The sequence below is a fragment of the Lissotriton helveticus genome, chromosome 6 (genome assembly GCF_964261635.1).
Source record: "Lissotriton helveticus chromosome 6, aLisHel1.1, whole genome shotgun sequence".
Taxonomy (NCBI): Eukaryota; Metazoa; Chordata; class Amphibia; order Caudata; family Salamandridae; genus Lissotriton; species Lissotriton helveticus.
Genome location: NC_136067.1, coordinates 1,090,499,062 through 1,090,512,782, shown reverse-complemented (window position 1 = coordinate 1,090,512,782; position 13,721 = coordinate 1,090,499,062). Strand labels below are relative to the sequence as shown.

Genomic DNA, 13,721 nt, shown 5'->3' with positions numbered 1-13,721 from the left:
TGGGCAATAGCTCACTTAATCTTCCCAACGGCCCCCAGCGCCTGGACACCTCTCCGGAGGGTAGTTGTGCGCTTTACAAATGCTGGTATTTCATTTCATTTATATATTAACCGATTGTCACTATAACCTATTTGTCTCTAAGCTCCGGCCATGGTGCCCTGTTTTGCCATTCTGAGCCTAGCCAGTACTTTAAACTCTTTGACACCGAGCTCAACCGGTTCGCCTAGGTTGAGGGTGACCGAAGACTCACTATATAACTAGTGTCTTTGGGGCTCTGCAAGAAGAGGTGATGTTACACTCCACGTTTTCCGAGTATACAATGCTTACTGCGGAATAAATGCCCATAGTGCTTTAACCCCTCTTCCAGGGGTCACCACCTCTATCTACAGGCCTATGCGAGAGCAGGGATTGGTTGCGATGATGCACGCGCTGGCTTTTCCCATCCTCCTGCGCGAGGCTAGGTCGGGGCTCCAGTTGTAGCCTAGAAGCTGCCTCCGCCTCGGCGCGTCCTGACGCTCGCTGTGCACGTGACTCGCACTCCTGGTGCTCGCCGGGGCGCGCGCGCACTTCACCGCCTGATTGCCCATCAGGAGGCCCAGGCGGCGCTCGCCGGCTGCGCCTGCGCACTGCACCCAGTTCAGGCTGGCTCCGGAGAGGAAGAAAGGCAGGGTGGTAGAGGGAGGCGGAGAGCGAGGGACGAGGAGCATCCGTATAGAGCGGGAGGAATCTGGCCGGCGAGAGAGGGGAGGCCGCCGAGCTGCGGTGCTTGGGATGAGCGTGCAGTGCATTCCTCCGCCCGCCTCCAGCTGACGGAGCCGCAGCACAGACAGGAGGGAAGGGGGCGATCGGAGGCAGGCGCCACTGTGACCTTGGGCTGCCAGGTAACTCGGCAAGACTGTCACACAGAGGGAAGAAGATGCACATTCCTACAGCGATGGCTGTATGTGGCGGGGGTTGTGCTGGGATACATGTTTGGCTCGAGAGGGGGTGGCTGCATTGCATGCTTAACAACAGCTGGCAAAATCAGTGTGTTTAACAAACGGCATTTCTGCTGTCTGTGGTGTCAGAGACCTCGACGTCCCCACGTTTGTTGGGACCCTGGTGCGGAAACGAAGTGACGTTTATGCTGCCCGTGCAACTGGTCTGGCAATGTGGGTTGTATACACATTCTTGCAGCATTGGTTGTAGCTGAAAGCATAAGTCGTTGGCTCTATCCCTGGGTGTGAGGCTATCGACTAATCCAGACTGAATTGACTGTGTCCGTGTGGGGGAGTTGTACATCATACAAGGCAGCGCTGGCTGCGTCTATGTGTGTAAACTGAACACCATCCCAGACAATTCTGCCGATGTCCATGGGTTGCAACTATCGACAACACCATCAGTAAGACAAAAAGTATAGACCTAACCAGAAAACATTTACTGTACCAATGTGTTGCAACTATAGGCCAGAGCAGGTAGCACTGGCTGTGTCCATTTGAGGAACCATACACAGAACGAAGCATGGGGATGAACTGCATAGTAATCCAGGTGAATAGTGCTGTGCAATGAGGCTGAAACCATGAACCAAAGCGGACAACATTGCTTGTGGCCCCGTTTCATACGTATTGAGCAAAACAGGCAGCAGTGGGGGTATTTGTGGGGTGCAACGCTAGAGCAAACCAGAAAGCATGGGATGTGTCCATGTGGCACAACTATAGAGAGACTAAGGAGTACCGGCCGCGTCAGAGTTTAAATGTATAGACCAAACCAGGAAGCATTGGCTATGCTTGCAGATGGCTAGCTTAAGGAAAACCACAAAACATTGATTGTGGCCCTAGGATTCAACTTTGAACTGGAGCAGCATGCGTTGACTGCTCATGTGGGGAAACTATACAGCACACCAGTCAGTACCGGCTGTGCCCATCTAAAGCACCACTACACCAACGGTGTCAATGGGCGCCGTGTAGACCAATCGGTGTCGTTTTCTGAAATCAGAGACCGCACTGAAGGCTGGGTACCGCGGTAGCTTCCTAGCAGCCGGCTGTGTCCATGGTGCTGAAGTCTCTGCACGCGTCCGATGAGATGACTGAACGGGGCCGGGCACCCAGGCTCTCACGTGGCGCTGTTCGCGGTGCTGAAACTCGCCTCTGCTCTTCCCATAGACGGTTCGAGTCAGCAGGGAAAGGCCGGGGACGGCAGCCGCGTCTACCCTTGATTCACCCAGGGCTCCGCGAGAAGGCAGCAGGATGGAAGCTGCGGGGATGAGACGCAGATATTGCTCTACCCACCAGTGCCGAAGTTCTCTTTTTCTGCAAGTTCACATCAAATTTAAAAGACTCGCCATTTGCGGCATAAACGTCTCTTCTGGCTAGAAGAGTGGGTACACGCGCATCTTTAAGGCGCATTAGTAAACTCAGCTAACCTCGAGCCTTACTTTCGTTGTCCTCTAGAGTGCCTTCCTCATTACCAGCCATAATGCATCGCAGGGGGTGGTTTATAATTCTCCTGTCATCTGTGTATAATTGAAGCAGCGTATTGTCTCTGTCGTAGAAACCAGGGGGGCGGCAATCATTAGTGCAGCAGGTGCTTGGCATGAGGGGCCCACTGCTACTCAACTAAAACTGCCATTTACTACCTTATCAAGCGATAGATGTGCTCATTTTCTTTGCTTGGGTTATAACAGAAGTCTTTGTAAACTGTATGTTCACCCCTGAGGAGTCTCTTAGTGCTGTTGACAGAAAACGGATGTTTATTATTAGCCAGCTCAATGGTACTCAACCTCTGGAGAATGAAAAATGCCGTTTACTATAGAGATTTGAACCTGTGGCCATGAGACCAAGCACCTATCTCAGCAGCGGGTACAGCAGTCAGCTAAGTCACAAGACTTGGGTAGGTCTCACTGCACCTTTGATGCACCACGGGGAGCAACTACATCTAAGTGGCTGATGGTTTAGTAATAATTCATGGACTTTTTCCAAACGGGCCTTCATTGTCTAAATGTGTGAATTGGTTGACATTGCTCAAGCACTGATCCCACATTGACACTCTGTTGTATTTTGTTAACAGCATCAGGAGCAGTCACGGGCAGTTTAAGGCAGTGTTTCCATTTGGGACATGGCCCAGGGAAACAACTACGGACAAAGCAACAACGGGGTGGCCGATGAATCTCCGAACATGCTGGTCTACAGAAAGGTAGGACACGACTCGCTTTCAGCAACACTCATGGAAGACACTAACAACACACAAAGCAGTTTCCTTGAGCAAAGGGGTTATGCCCGGTGGTTCTTTAGTTAGGTTTCTTGGCAGCTCGTCTTTGCATTGGTTCTCGGTTGACTCTGCCATGTAACTCGTATACATTTCATATTTACAGATGATTGAGTGGTGTTGCAATGTTAGTGGACATTTACATTTCGTTCTTTTAGAAAGGCTTTCCAGAACATTTTTGGTTTATCTATGCTCAGTCGGGAAAGCCACTACAGCCGCAATCGTACGAACAGGAGCAAAAGCATATTCAGCTGCCCCAAAACACATAAACCTCAACGCTACAGCAGGTACCGAACCCGGAAGGGTGGAACCCCAGAGTAAGCCTGAATAGCCAATAACGGAGGCAAAGAGGCAGCTCGACAAAGAAAGCAGGACTTGAAGCATACCTCCTACACAACGGTCGCTATAGCAGACCGCCGCACACTCACCCGAAAACACTAACAGGAGGCAGTAGACCCCCCGCGGAGAGTCTTGCACGGACCCGTCCGCAGAAAAACAACAACAGTATGTGCTGACGGGGGTCAGGGGTCATGAACCACAGGATGTAGGAGTGGCCTGGAGGGTAGGGATGGGCTAAGGGAATTTTGCTTGGAAGATCTGGGGGAGGAGCTATTGCTCGCGAGGTAATGACTGTGACGGGGAGGTAATGGTCTTTTAAAGAGTGAATTATGAGTGTCTCATCAGAGTATATTATCTCAGGTTGTACCGTGTCAGGCACGAGTGGTCCACCCAGTCCTGATTTTTTTGCATTCTGGTACTTGGCAGTTCTGAATTTACAAATGCAAAAGCGAAGCCAAAAGAACACATGTGGGTGGGAGGTGCGCTCCTCTACTTCTGTTTTTAGGTCTCGCCTAGACGAAAGCAAAGCGAATCTTTGCTGTCTAGGGCGAGACAACTTATGTAGTTACTTTTGGGGGAATGTGGACAGCAGAGTTCCACGTGCTTTTCCTGGCCGAGATTTAACCTCGGGAGCGCGCACGTCGGCGTGCCTCATATTCCCATTCGCAAACAAAGCCACTCTCACGCATGCGCACATACACACACTGCATACACACACGCACCCCCCTTAAACAGACACACGCTGCATACACACACGCACCCCCCCTTAAACAGACACACGCATGCACGCACGCACAGACACACTCAAACAGACACACGCGCGAACACCCCCACCCTCAACCCCACTCACCGGGCTCCTCTCCCCTTACGCATGGGAAGGCACTGTGGAGCTCTGTGCCAGAAGGAGCGCTGTTTGAAATCACCGCCGCCTCCCACAGCGGCATTGTAGGGAAAATCAAAGTTGCCTCCCCGTAAACACCGCCGCAGCCCGGGAACCTCGGGAGCCTCAGAAATCCCGAGCGCAGCTCCTCTGACGTCAGACGAGGAGCCGCGCTGGGATATGTGCCGGTGGGGCCGTTGCCTAGAAACCGAAGACTCGTCGACGCCGGGCGGGAGGGGCTTCTTCTCTCCTCACCCGGGCAGCGCCTGCTTTTTTTAATCAAGCTACTAGATTTGATAGTACTGGCGCTGCACTACTGCTCGGCTGTGTAGTCGGATTTACAAACACGGCTATTCATCTTTCAAAACGTTTTTATTTTTTTCAGAAATGCAACGTTTTCGCTGACAGCAAACTACAGCATGCTCCCAGCTTTTCATGTATTTTTTCTGTCCCTGGTTGCCTTTTTCAACGGGTTTACAAATTTGCTCACACTGTTTCTTCCCTGCACAGTCCATGCACTGCCATTTTAAAAACAACATATATCTTTTGTGCAGCAATCAGTGAATCATGAGAGAAAGAGTGGTATTATATCAGGATCGATTATGCTTGGTGAAAAATGTGGTTCAGAGCAGTGTGATAAGTGGGCTGCGGGACAGAGCCTGACCCCTAGTGGGTGTGCCAGCCCACACGACAAATCCGCAATTAAAACGCAATCTTACCCTGTCATGCGCAGGTGATCATGAAGAAGCCCTAGCTAAGCTTGGTTAGTTCATAAGCAAAAAACAGGGCATTGATGGCGGTAACTTACATGTTAGGTTGCCCCAAAACCCCCTAAATAAGTGCCCCCATTGGTGCATCCTCAAGTGTTATTTTCTGTGAGCCACAATAAGAGGGTCCTGATGTCGAGAGTGCTCATTAATGTCCTTCCCTCTTCATTGTAGGTGGCACTGTCGCCAAGATTGTGCAATGGCAAGGTGGACTGAAAGCAGTGACACACTTCACTCCACTTAGCTTCTATGTCCACCCCCCTCGGTCCACCTCTCTACCCCTGCCCTGCCCCCTCCACCCCCCTCTGCCCCCTCCGGCCAGGCATGCTTGCCTGCGCCCTTCTCTCCCTGGGGAATCTGAGGTTCCCCAGGGAGCACCACGTGGTGGCCAATTACTTGCTGAAGTGTTTACATAGCGCCTAAACGCTGCCTGGCTGCTTCATGGTGCTTTAAGGTCCCGTAAAGAGCAGAATGATAAACGCAATGGTCTCATTCAGACAATAGGTAATTTTCAACAAACAGACGTGCGATAGTACGCGTTGGTTTTTGGGGGTAAAATATTGAGCGCCAAGAGGACACATTTCGTCCACTTCGAGACACTATAAGAGCACATAAATATAAATAGGTACATTACAGGTAGTAACCAGAGACAGCGCTGCACGCATTCCAAAAAGACAGGATTTATGGGAGGTGAGGGGTCGCAGAAGAATCCCAGTTAAGATAATTAAATATGGGGCCACTAGCCCCGCCCCCTGAAAGTTATTTCTCCTCCATAAAACAAGAGGGCATCTTAAAATCAAAGGAGAGTAAACTCTCTTCCTGTATGTGCTCTGTTTCCTCATGTGTGTTGCGACTCCTTACTGCATTGCAAATGCTTGTACTGTAAAAATCTGGTAACCCTAGCATTAAGTAGTATTGTATTTTATCACTCTCGGCAGGATGTAGAGCGGTGTCGACTACAAAAACCCTAGTGTGACGGTGCACGATTTTCTCCTTCTGCTCAAATAAAAGGTGCCCGGCTGCTGACACATTTAAAGCTCTCTAGCTAAGTATGCACTGCCCTCTCCTCCGCTCGCCCTCCCCGCAGGGCCCTCACCCCATCTGCAATGTGTTGCAGTAACATTATGTCACGGGTCACATTTCACATTTCAAGCTTGTGGTTTTATTAACACACATATTCCCTTTCTACATTACAAAGTCTGAATAGTCCCTCTTTAATGCACAGCTTGTCTGCTTGCACAACTCTCACGACTTCCGGGGGAGGAGCCTGGCCCTCGACACTGGAAATAAAAAAAAACATTTGCAATGCAATAGGTCTCGCTTTACTGAAAGTTTGAGCTATTGACGTTGCATTATTAGCTGCAACGCCAGTAGCTCAAACTTTCACTACTGCGAGACCTATTGCATTGCAAATGCTTGTTCTAAGTGAGACTATTCTTTTCTTTTATTAAAAAAAAAGTTCCAAGCGAGACAGGGCTAGTCATTCTGCCATTTCCTTAGTTGGTGGCAGGCTTTGGGGCTTTTTTCAGAGCTGGAATGCCCATTATGACCCAAACATGCTTCCATGCCCCATTCTAGTCGTGGCCTCCCGCAGAGTGGGGCTGGTTTGAATATTTTCATCAAGGCTGATTTTGATTGACTGGCCGTCATTCCAGGGCACCTATGTGAACAGGAATGTTTGGTCAGCCATTCCTTGTGGGAGGGGAAGGCCAGGTGCCCTGACTTACAAGTGATCTCTACAGCTCCCTGCATTAACCTTGATCTGAGTAACTGCATAATAATTGGTGCCACACTGGGAAGAGACGAAAAATAGCAACTGACTGTGATCACACCTTCTCACTCCCAGATGTAGCACAGCACACGGAGCACTCAATACTAAAACAAAGGCAAACACTCCGAGGCTTCATGACATGGCTATTCAGGGACAGAATCTTTACAGAACTGTCAGGGAAGGCAAAGCATCTCTTAGGAGGACACAAATAAGGAATGACTGAGAAAAGCATTGGAAGAGCAAATGCATGTTAGAGTTGTTTTTGTTTTTGAAGCGCTCCATGGCCAATGTCTTGTGATGTTCTAAAAAACACTAATGAGACAAAAAATAAAAGTACAACTTAACAGTTAAATTAAAGGGAAGATCCTGACGGTATGTATGGTAAGTGAGCATGTCATTTCAATGAAGTCTGCAGAATGCGTGTGATACTGATATCTACGTGTGGACGGATTTTCACTGATAACACTGATTATTAGGTTACTGTTGCGACCTCTAAAGAGAGTTGTTTGCACCGTGAAAGTATCCAGGGTGAGCATTTTCAGGGCCGTGTAAGCTATTCATCCTTCCGAGGAGGATAAAAGAAGTATACATTGAAATTACTAATATTAAGATCAGTGCAGAAGGAAGGTTTCGGGGCAAATTAAGCACGTTGGATGAAAAGGAGAAAGAGTTGGGCAGACTAAAATCCATATTGCACAGCTTGTGCGGACTGTGTTGGGAGTAGAACAAAGTAGTGCTCGTGTGCTTTTGTGTGGGGGCGAGGGAAGGGCACGTTTCCTTCAATGGACTGGGTGTTGTGGGACACAAGTGCCCTGCATGTGCTGTGGGGTGGATCTTAGGGGCGCTTGGGGGATGCTGCGCACGGTGTGGGATAGGTATTGTAGAAGGCACTCAGCACTCTGAGCCCTTTGACTTAAGGAGCCGCATTCTGCACCCAGGACAATATTTCTGCTCTTCTTGGGCCTCATTTATGAGCCCTTTCATCATTTTTACGCCGCCGGTGCGTCACTTTTTGTGACGCACCCGTGGCGTAAAAAATGCGCCTTGTTGCGCCATATTTACAAAGTGACACATCTAGGTAGATGCGTCACTTTGTAAACCCCTGCGCCACATTATACCTGCGCCAGGTATAATGTATGCAGGGAGGCGTTCTGGAGCAAGAAAGGGTCATAGAAGTGACGCAGTGAAATCTATAAAATTTCACTGCGCCACTTCTAGGGCGCAAATGCGTCAATTTCTTACGCCTGCCTCACAGCAGGCGTAAGACTGACGCAGGCCCTTTCACATGGGGCTTGCCCCATATGAAAGGACACATTGCTGGAGTTGTGTCACTTTTGTGACACACTCCAGCAATGCGTCACTTTTGCGCCTACAAATACGTCAGAAATACTGACGTATCTGTACCTCCTTGCGCAATGATGCGTCATACTGTAAATATGACGCATCATTGGTGTCGCAAGGAGGGCGCAAAGAACAGTGACGCATCACTGTTTTCATGCAGCGATGCGTCACTTTTCATAAATGAGGCCCCTTGTGTCTCCACTCGCTCACTGGAGATTTGTCCAAACCAAGGACAGTTGCATTACTGTTTCTCTTTCACTTTAAGTACGTGCTGGATGCAAGCAAAACACGGACTGGATAATGAACTCACAGACCACACAGACCACCTCTGGATCTCTGCATTAAGAGTATTTGGCAGGAGAAGCCATGGGGTCTGTGCACTTTGCAGGACTCTTTCTTGCCTATGTACACAGCTTCGCTGTCTCCTCCTGGTTTTTGTTTGCTGTTAGTAAAGCGGGCATGCTGTCGATGCCCCCCAGACCAGCTAGATTTGAACTCGCTCTGGTGATGCTCTTCAGTATGTTGGTGGTGGTAGTAACTAACTCACGACTGATGGTGTCTCATGTATTTAGGCGGATTCATCGACGTAAGGGTCATGAATTTATACAGACATAGGCTGGTGTTCGAAATGTTTGTTTAGGGTTGCAGGGCTGGAACCTTATTATGAGTTTATTGTTCAAAACCTCAGCACTTCAATTTAAATATTTTTGTTCAAAGTTATGCACATCCATGTATGCATGAAAGTGATATTCTTGTGTGAAATGCTTGGGTAACCAGCAGAAGGTTTGAAAGAGGTTAAACCGCACAGAGACATAGGGCCTGATTATAATATTGGCGATCAGATCACCATTGCGGCGGTCGGGAGAATGCCACCAACCTGGCGGCATCCTGACTGCCATATTATGAGCACTGCCGGACTGGCGGTGTTGTGTCGGCGGTGCTATGGCGGCAGCATGATTCGACTCATAGAAAAAGCCTAAAGCATATGCTGCCCCCATGGCAGCACTGCTTGCATATCAGTGCACTGTGTACCATGCACCATGTCTTGCATGGCATACAGTGCATTAACAACAGTGCAGGCAGCAGGAGGCACAACATTTGCCCCCTTGCACTACCCACCATGGGCAAAATCACCCTGGGGCCCTGTTTGTTGCCTTTCGCTTACTGTTGTGCAGACCTTTTCAGGACGGCGTCCCCGCCATTAAAAGGTCAGCCGAAAGGCAGGTCGTGTTCAGCAAGGCGATGCCGGCATCAGCACTGCTGCCATTGATCACCGCTTTCCCCACTGTCACCCCATCGGGAACCAGAATCCTGGTGGTGGCAGTGATCTTGTGTTGGGCTTATGGTGCCTGATCACCAAACTCGTAATCAGGTGGTTGCACCACTGAGGGGGCAGCTGTCAGACCGCCACCTTGGGTATGGCTGTCTTGGCCCATAAACACACACACATAAGCACAGAAACAGCCATGTAACAAAGAGACCAACATACAAAAACACAACACATCCCCTCAAGGAGGCATACCACATAACAGAAAGACCAACTCCGAAACACGTGCCCACAGACACACACGTGCCCACAGACACACACACACACACACGTGCCCACAGACAGAAACACACACACACACACGCACACACACACACCCACACACTTCAGTGTTGTTTATTCTATTATGGAAGTAATGACGTTTTCTCCTATGCTCTCATTATTCTGAGTTTGGCTTTAGGACACAGGAACATTTATGTACGGCCATTTCCTATTACTGGAAATGTGTTTTGGGGATTTCTGTCAAGTATGTCCCTGCTGTGATTTTTCTGAAATTGTTCCACTGTTTTCTACATAAGAAAGGTCCACAGACAGCGCCTTTAGTGCCAGTCATTTGCAGGCCTGATTCATGTTCTGTGAAAGAAAACACCATCAAGAATTCTGAAGGAGGGGAAGAATTAATTCCTTCACCAGACTCTTTGTTGCGTTTTGAAGTTTTGATTTTTTTTTTAAATATACCGCCTCGTCTGACTAACATGCATTGTTGCACGCTCACAGTATGTTCCATCTTGCCTTCTCCTGGCTCAGATTCGTGCGTGACTTTGGTTGACTTGCCTGATATTGAAAGAAGTGCTCATTGAATGCCATAGACACGTGGAGGGAACCATGGGTGACATGCGTGAAGGCGGCGCGGGTGGGTGTGAGCGTCCTGGGCCCGCATCCAAACACTATAGCACGTTCCCAGATTGTTTGCTCTTTTATAAGTATGGCTATTTGAAGTAATGTGGTGTTTTAAAGCCTTTTAATGCCCGTTTATTTTGGAACTGTTCTTAATTTGATGTAAGATTATCTTTCAATTTTTATGAGACTGTGGATATGTGTAATATTTGCATGTACTTTTATGGTCTCTTTTAATTAGACCGAATAAAGATTTTGAACTGAATTGAAAGAAATGTTCATCGAATGCCACAGACAAATGGAGGGAACCATTGGTGACTTGCCTTGAAGGCGGCGCAGGTGGGCGTGAGCGGCCTGGGCCTACATCCAAACGTTCTCAGATAGAGGTGCACAGTGCAAATCCAGAAATAATTGAGTCAATAATGCATTTATGCCTGACCTAATCAAGAAATGCTTCCAATTGGTGGTGGATCCCCACTAAATCAGCGCTAGCTGTATTTCTATTGCTTCAAGGCGCCTCAAAGGCTCAGCTTCTGGCATCTTTCCAATAAACAATCACCTGAAGCAGATTGCAAGGGCAAAACACACCCCACTGACAAGCCATGTTTCCAATAATTGGCAACTTCTGAAGTCCTGCCGAAAACAACGCATGCTCTTGTTTGTGCTGGTGTTTTGGGGGCGTATTTGTTTTCGCTCGAGCTGCAGCTGAATACCTAGACATGGGGGCCGCGCTCTTTCCCACAGGGACCCACTACACTCACGCCAATTTCTTCCTGGAGTCCTATTTATAGACAATAGATCTAAAAAATGGAAATATTGACAGATGCGTCAAATGTGCGGAGAGGAGAAAGCACTTTGCCAGCATGACGCCGAAGATACTTTCAGGATGTTTTTCATCCGTAAAATTGACGACTTCCTCGTTTGAGGTTAAGTGATTTCGAAGCCGAATGGCCAACGCGTGTTGTTTCCACGTACGGCGAGGGCACGCGGTACTAAGTGTTGGCTAGTGAACATCACGAGGCAAGGTCCGTGACGTGTGAAGACCGAGGGCCTCATTTATGAGGCTGTGCCTCACTTTTACGCCACTGGTGCGTCACTTTTTGTGACGCACCAGTGGCGTAAAAAATGCGCCTTGTTACGCCATATTTACAAAGTGACGCATCTAGGTAGATGCGTCACTTTGTAAACCCCTGCGCCACAATATACCTGCGCCAGGTATAATGTATGCAAGGGGGGCGTATTGACGCAAGAAAGGGTCATGGAAGTGACGCAGTGACATCTATGAGATTTCACTGCGCCACTTCTAGGACTCAAATGCGTCAAAATCTTACGCCTGCCTCACAGCAGGCGTAAGACTGACGCAGACCCTTTCACATGGGGCTTGCCCCATGTGGAAGGACACATTGCTGGAGTTGCGTCACTTTTATGGCACACTCCAGCAATGCGTGACTTTTGCGCCTACAGATACGTCAGAAATACTGACGTATCTGTAACTCCTTGCGAAATGATGCGTCATACTGTAAATATGGCGCACCATTGGTGTCGCAAGGAGGGCGCAATGAAAAGTGACGCATCGCTGTTTTCACGCAGCGATGCGTCACTTTTCATAAATGAGGCCCCAAGCCTTTTGGGGTTGTGAGCTTTTCTGTGACACAAGAGCTACCCTTAAACCGATGGAACCTGGACACGCAAAGGATTCCACAAAAACACCACCAGTTCTTATTGGTATAATTTCAAATCCCTTTTTACATTAACGCCGAAATAATAACAATGAGCTGTATGAACAAACAAACGACTCTGCAAATATGGCCAATGGACTATCACAAAAAGTACAAATTGTGAAAAACAAACAATCTTCTGTTTCACCAATGATTTGTTTTATATGTTTGTATTGTTTTTTTTTGTGGGTTTTTTTTTACATGGGAAACTTTGCACTATTGTTTGAAACTTGTCACGTCTTGCTGAATGTCAATTGCGAATACACATTTTATATAACAAAGCAAGTGTGATGACCGATCATTTTCCTTTGGCCTTGTATTCTTTGACTTGAGGTGATTTTTGCTTTTAATGTAAAAAGGTTTTTGAAATGATACCCGTGACAACCGTTGTTGTTTTTGGAGCTGAATGTCTGAATATTTTTTGCAAAAATATATATTGATTTCTATTATGAACTCCCATGGGGTGACGTTTCTGTAAAAGATATTTAGGCCTCAACATTTCTGTTACACAACATTTTGTATGTGATCTGCTGACACTGTACCTCTTTGTTTACCATTAGTGTTTGAGAAGAATGTCTCTTTTGATTATAGAAGATACCAATGCTGAGTCTTTTATATACTGCTAAATACCAGGGTGTAGTCTTTTCTTAACTATTCACAAGTTTGTTCCATGAAAGAACTGAGGGGCATATTATCAAGGGGGGCGATATGCAATTTTTGCCAGTTTAGCAGCCGTTTTCGGCCGCCAAGAGGTGAAAATTCGATCGCCCTATTATCAAGCTGTCGCTAACAGTAGTTAGCGACAGCTTGAAGGCGATAGCGAGTGGTTTGGGGCCCGCTTTGCATGTCAGCGATATTTATCGCTAATGACATGCAAAGTGGGCGTACCCAACCTGTTAGCGATTGAAAGCAGTCGATAAGGTCGCTATCGCCTATTAACAAGGCTGGCGTAGCGAGGGAAATATTCCCGCTATCGCCAAAAACTAACGCCTGCTCTGACCAGTTCTTAGCCATGTTATCCAATGGAAGGTGGATAACATGGCTAAGATCATTTTGTCACTAATGCGAGAATATCGCTGTATTCTCAGCGATATTCTTGCATTATGCCGCTATCGCTGGATATTTTAGCGCAATGGAGAAAAACGTTGCCAATAGCATGTTTTCCCCGCTAAAATATTCAGCGATAGGCAGCAATAAAAAAAAAGTCGCTAAGCGCATTTAGCGATAAATATCGCTAGTTGTTGGCAATATGCCCCTGAGATTCTGAGAGATGAAGAAATAATTTGAAATCTTTGCAACTAAAGGTTACAACATTCTGACGCACTGGATTAATTACAAACGATTTATAGTATTTGTCCAGAGCTGAATTCCAGTAGTGCCGGATGCTGTCAGAACTCAAGCTGCTGCCTGCCATGAGTGACACGGTTACATGCATGACCTTGAATCTGTAGAGGGAGATAGTGGGAATTAACGCTGGGGAACGGGAGTGTGTGTGTGG

General features: G+C 47.8%; 1 protein-coding gene across 2 annotated transcripts in view; it reads left to right on the top strand.

The window, feature by feature from the left end:
* Positions 1 to 701: 701 nt before the first annotated feature.
* The window catches only part of RGS7 (regulator of G protein signaling 7), a 1,941,513-nt gene continuing 1,928,493 nt past the window's right edge, over positions 702 to 13,721 (top strand). The window contains exons 1-2 of one of the 2 annotated variants that reach the window (XM_078646934.1): positions 702 to 881; positions 3,046 to 3,171. In XM_078646934.1, the coding sequence (XP_078503060.1) occupies positions 3,094 to 3,171 (78 nt within the window). In that variant the 5' untranslated portion in view covers positions 702 to 881; positions 3,046 to 3,093. Of the gene's footprint in view, positions 882 to 2,330; positions 2,356 to 3,045; positions 3,172 to 13,721 lie in introns of those variants that run through there. The other variant, XM_078646935.1, reaches the window with a different exon arrangement.